At 44.9% G+C, this 5,113-nt stretch overlaps 2 protein-coding genes and 1 long non-coding RNA gene across 4 annotated transcripts in view; 1 reads left to right on the forward strand and 2 right to left on the reverse strand.

Annotated features, from left to right (window-relative positions):
• Positions 1–19: 19 nt before the first annotated feature.
• Positions 20–3,081, reverse strand: LOC104813448 (cleavage and polyadenylation specificity factor subunit 6-like). Its single transcript, XM_010541026.1, has 2 exons — positions 779–3,081; positions 20–304 (listed from the first exon to the last, which is right to left on the reverse strand). Exon 1 carries the CDS (start codon positions 2,874–2,876, stop codon positions 810–812), a length of 2,067 nt encoding a protein of 688 aa, XP_010539328.1. The 5' UTR covers positions 2,877–3,081; the 3' UTR covers positions 20–304; positions 779–809.
• A 271-nt stretch (positions 3,082–3,352) lies between these two features.
• Positions 3,353–4,403, forward strand: LOC104813449. 2 transcript variants are annotated; one of them, XR_771777.2, is made up of 4 exons: positions 3,353–3,545; positions 3,652–3,724; positions 4,027–4,114; positions 4,297–4,403. It is a non-coding gene; the product is annotated as an uncharacterized LOC104813449 (long non-coding RNA). The 2 variants fall into 2 exon arrangements; XR_771778.2 differs by having other exon boundaries at positions 4,046–4,114.
• A 1-nt stretch (position 4,404) lies between these two features.
• The window catches only part of LOC104814007 (putative pectate lyase 21), a 1,669-nt gene continuing 960 nt past the window's right edge, over positions 4,405–5,113 (reverse strand). The window contains exons 3-4 of the mRNA XM_019202531.1: positions 4,836–4,976; positions 4,405–4,650 (exon numbers count right to left, since the gene is read on the reverse strand). Of these exons, the coding sequence (XP_019058076.1) occupies positions 4,426–4,650; positions 4,836–4,976 (366 nt within the window). The 3' untranslated portion in view covers positions 4,405–4,425. The remainder of the gene's footprint in view (positions 4,651–4,835; positions 4,977–5,113) is intronic.

A 5,113-nucleotide genomic window follows, 5' to 3' on the forward strand; every position in this document is an offset into this window, starting at 1 on the left:
GGGGGGGTTTCGCCGCCGCTATTCAGAAGCAGTTAACTAGAGAGCATCGAGAAAACCCGAAAAAGCCATAAAACATCACAACAACACAGGTCCATCTCTGTCTTTCAGAAATTAAAAACCATAAATGGCACAAGGTGTCTCAATAACTTTAAAAAGCAAACGTTCCCCTTACCACTTCTACACTACCAGCTGCTTCCAAGATGATTTCACTGTTGAAGACTCTTTCGCCAGATTCTACAGGACTTAGCTCTTCTTTTTTATCTTCTGTGGGATTTGGAGCTTCCTAGGAGCTCTCAAAATCAATCTATCCATAAGGCCATGGATCAAAGAAAACATCGGAAACCCTGGTCAGTTAATTGTTTCCCCAGATTCCATAAGCAGATAGATATGTCAAACACAAGAGGAAAATGCATAAAACGGAGTTGACAACAACTAAAACAATGGAGTAGTTACAATTTATACGAACCAAGACAGGTAGAAGCAGTCAATCCATATAGAAATCATGAAATCATAGCTCTAGGGAAACACTGAGGGCAATACAAGAAAGAAGCTTCCACCAATGTTGAGTTACAGTTGGTTCAGGAGTCAGGACATGGGTTTTGTAATATGGAGACATAAATACATATGCAACTCTAGTCCTTCAGATTACGATATTGAAATGAAGACAGCTCTAAGTGATAAACCTATGGAGCATGCGAACAAAACTATTGTGTTCAGGTGGATGCATTAGACATGCAAAGGCTGAAAAGTGAGATATACATTGAAATTAGAGACTCACTAGGTATTTCTGTGTCCTGTGTCAGGCGAAATTACTCAGAGGTCAGCCGCCTTCTCTTACCATAGTCAGCATCCCTTGATCTTGATCGGTGATCATCCTCCTTTGACATCCGTGACTTGCTATGTGTTCTTGAAGATCGACCTCTGTCCCATTCTTCATCACGCTCGGGTTCATCCCTGTATCTACGATCACCATATCTTTCTCTCTCCTCCCTATGTCGATCTCTCTCCCTATCCCTCTCTCTATCACGGTCACGTTCACGCTCACGCTCACGATCTCTAGAGCGTTCCCGATCTCTATAATGGTCCCTCTCACGTTCCCTGCCTGTGTCTCTATCATCCCGATGCTTTCTCTCTGACCAGTCATGATCGTGGCTGCTATCTTTCTCCCTGGGCATGTCCCTCTCATAACCTGCACCTTTATTATCATCACGATGCCTACGATCAGATGAACCAGACCACTCTCTTTCCGGAGGTCTTTCTTTTTCCTTCACAGGGTTATGACGACCTCCTCTATCATGATTAACCTCTCCATACTGATGATCAGATGCAGCTTCCTCCCCATAACTAGATTCTGCAGCTCTCCCACCATCTGTCTCTTCACCACCCCATCCTCCCATATTAGGATCCCACATTCCCATATTAGACCCTCCATCAACACCTGCACCGGGCATCATTCCTACTCCACTCATAGGCATTCCTCTTCCGAAGAAGGCTGGATTGACGTGTGGTGCAACTCCAGGTAAACCAACACCTCCGACAGGAGGAAATGAGGACAAAAGCCCTGGAAACGGAGGCGCTGGCATCCCCGGGAAGCCTCCAAAGCTTCCCATTCTCACCATTGGCCCACCAAAAGCTGGATCAAATCCCTGGCCCATCATTGACTGAGGATGCATCATAGGAGGCTGGCCAAACCCTCCACCATTCCCCATTATACCTCTTCCACCCATCGCACTAGGTCTGTTCCTCATTGGACCAAGAGGCCCTCTACCACCCATCCCTTGAGCATTGCCTCTGCCCCAATTACCTCTACCGTAACCTCTATTATCCCCTCCTTGGAAATTCCCGCTTGTAGCGATGTTGCTAGCTGCAGGTTTATTAGCCGCATCAGCAGGGCCCCCTCTCTTAGCTTGTGCAATTGCAGCCTGTGCCTGTTGGCTCCTATTCACCTGGGCCTCCCCCATTCTTTTAACAGTATACGGCGAAGCAAATGCAACTACACATGGTCTCCCATTAAATAGATGCCCATCCATCCCCTCTTTGCAAGCGGTGGCCGCAACGGGATCAAAGAACTCAACTTGACAGTACCCTTTTGACTTTCCACTAGCCTTCTCATCGAAGAACTTAACCTCTTTCACCGCCCCATACTTGCACAATTCAGCTTCGAGGTCTGCATCTGTTGTCCACCAATGCAAATCCCCTACGAAAAGTATTGTCCCATTGCTCCCACCACTGCCACCGCCTGTAGCAAAACCAACACTAGCTCCGGTATTAACCCCAGAACCAGCAACAGCAACCCCATTACCGACCGCACTACCAACAGGAACCCTCGCACCATTAACACTAGGAATTCCCGAGTTCTGCGGCGGCGGCAAGAGACCCTGACCACCGTTATTCGGTCTTAACGGTTCGACATCATTGACCCGGTTAGAACCCTGCCCGAGCTCTACTCTAAGCCCACCTACAGTTCCAGAAACAGGTCCAGAAGGAACTTGTTGACTAACCTCATTCTCTTTAAAACCTTGACCTCCATATCCCCCAGAAACTCCTGACGGGCCTGTAGGAGCAGCAGCTGCTGCAGCATCACCACTCTCACCGCCAACGCCAGGAATCACGACTCCGTGCTCCGGCGCAGCTATAGCTGTGTCAACCCTATCTTGGTTGTTTTCCCCGATGACCTTCTGCTGCTGCTCGTTTCTAAATCCAACTTCGTCGTTCTTTCTCAACGACTGAAGAAAACCTTCACCGACATTAACGTCGTTATAAAGGTCCTCGTAGTCGTCATCTTCTTCCACGAGAAACCCATCGTCGGCGACGGCGGAGATCGCCTCGTTCCGGTGGAACTGCTCCACCTGATCCCTCCCGTCTCCCTCATCCATTCCTCTGGCCGTATCTCCTCCTATGGCCTTATTTTTTCGTCCCTCTTCTCCAACCAGACTATTCGAAGCTCAGGCCGAATCGAACAGAGAAAGTCTCGGAAATCTAAGAGATCTCAGGTTGCAGATCTTACCCCGAAGGAAGTGAGAGACACAAGAAACCCTAATCTGGGATTTCCTTGATTTTTTACCCTCTTTTTCCTTTGTTCACATTAGTATTATTTTTACTTTTTTTTGTCCTAATTTTTTTGTTCTCGCGTCACACTAACATAGATCCCGTGCGCATTACGCACTCCCAAAGCTTTTTTCCCTAAACTTAAACACGTGTTTTACGAGAATAATCCAATCATTCCACTATTACTCCACGCGCGGGCAGAGCGCGTGTCTCAGTATCGACATTAGGCCCAACCCAAGAAAAGCCCAAATTTGATAAGTGCAAACATTTTTGTTTCAAGAATTCCCATAATTTAAACTTAAAAAACAGAAAAAAAAAAAAGAAAAAGAAAATTGCGTTCTCTCTCTCCATCTCCGTCTCTGTCCTCCGAACGTATCTTCAGTGGAAATACTCCCACCAAGGAGAAGCGGACGGCAATGGCGGCAGAGTGTGGAGGTTCCGGATGCGGCTCTGGAGGCTTCTCCGGCGGAATTTTGTTTTATTCCTGCGGATTCACGGTGAAATCCTCTCTCTCTCTCTCGTATACGCGCGCAGACAAACATTTCTTAAAATCCATTTGCGTTCAATTTTGCTCATGATCTCGATCTTTCTTCTGATTGCTAGCTGCTTGGATATGACGGACAGTGAAACACCACCACGAACCTATATTTTCAGCCCTGAAGGATTGCTAAGACAGGTATCCTCCAGTTTGATGGGGCAATGAATCTTTCCATCTCTACCATCCGAAAGCTTTCTTTTCAAAAATTTTGGCCAAAATATTACATTGTCCAAATGAATCTTTTGTTCGTAAGTTACCCTTTGAACATTCAAACATTTTTCATGCTAACTGTAGAAATCACTCTTCCTCTTGTTACTTGTTTGTTTTTGTCTCTACGGAGAGAATTAATCATGTAATGACGATTGTTTGTGTAGCTCACCTTATGAATATTACCAAGTAATATCATTCTTTCATCCAATAGATTATCATATCCTTTTTAGTCTTCCTTGTTATTGCTAGATACACAATGTCTCATAGAAGAGGACTAGATATTTGAATGGAAGAAATACGAGTGGAAGATTTGATGAGGTGAGACACATCCTATTATTAATTGCAATCGCAAATTTCTTTTATCTGTTCGGATTAATAGCTGCTGTTAGTTTTTATTTTATTTGTTCTTGGCATGAGATTAATGAATTCTCTCTTAAGAAGAAATTGGTAGAGCTGATCCCCTAACCATTTCCCTTTCCTGTTTTAACAATTTTACCCAGATGGGTCTGCAGCAAATACATGCCAACTGCTTCCAACCCAACCCAATGGTGATTCTGTAAGACACTCGGAATTATAGCAGAGGATGAGGGGGGGGGGGGGGGGGCAGTACTGTAGGACCTGTTTTTCTCTCAGCAAGATTGGCCTATTTGGCAGCTTAGAGCTCCTATTGATGGATGGGTAGTTCTTAGAAGGGAAGCTGGCCGTGCTACCATGCTGGATGCTCGTAGGTAGCTTGAAGAATCCTCTTCTCCTGAGGGCGTGAAGAAAGCACCATTAAGCATCAGGTCTCCCTCTGACTTCCAATTCCAATCCTTCCATTCTTCATACCCCAAAGTGCTTTCTCGCTTTGTCACCTGCGAATTAGGTATGTCATAGAGGAAATAAGGTACTACCTTCAACCAAGGATATACTTGAGTGATCGAAGAACAGGTACGTGCTACTAGAAATTGGAAGTCATGAATATATTTCCTTGGATAGTAATATAGGGGACCCATTTTCACTGGCTGAACTGCTGTTATTTTTGTGTACATTTATTTACCTCCTTCACAAACCTATCATCCGATGCCATGAACACATTTCCTTGGCTATAGATCGTTGGATTTGCACTTCCACCAATAGCATACATCTCCCAACCCTTGTAGATGTTATTCACTATGTGAAAATACCCATGTCTGCATCTGAAAATCGTTCACAAAAAGAAAAGAAGAAAAGAGGGTTTCAATGTGCATGAGAAATATACTTTGAAGCATGAGATATGCCATTGTTGTGAGTAATCTTGAAGTATTGAAACTTTCTACAGTTCATTACCTCGGCATT

The sequence above is a fragment of the Tarenaya hassleriana genome, unplaced genomic scaffold (genome assembly GCF_000463585.1).
Source record: "Tarenaya hassleriana unplaced genomic scaffold, ASM46358v1 Cleome20, whole genome shotgun sequence".
NCBI classification, from domain to species: Eukaryota; Viridiplantae; Streptophyta; class Magnoliopsida; order Brassicales; family Cleomaceae; genus Tarenaya; species Tarenaya hassleriana.

Coding starts and splice junctions, on each gene's coding strand:
- LOC104813448 (XM_010541026.1), bottom strand. CDS start 2,876: ATGGATGAGGGAGACGGGAGGGATCAGGTGGAGCAGTTCCACCGGAAC.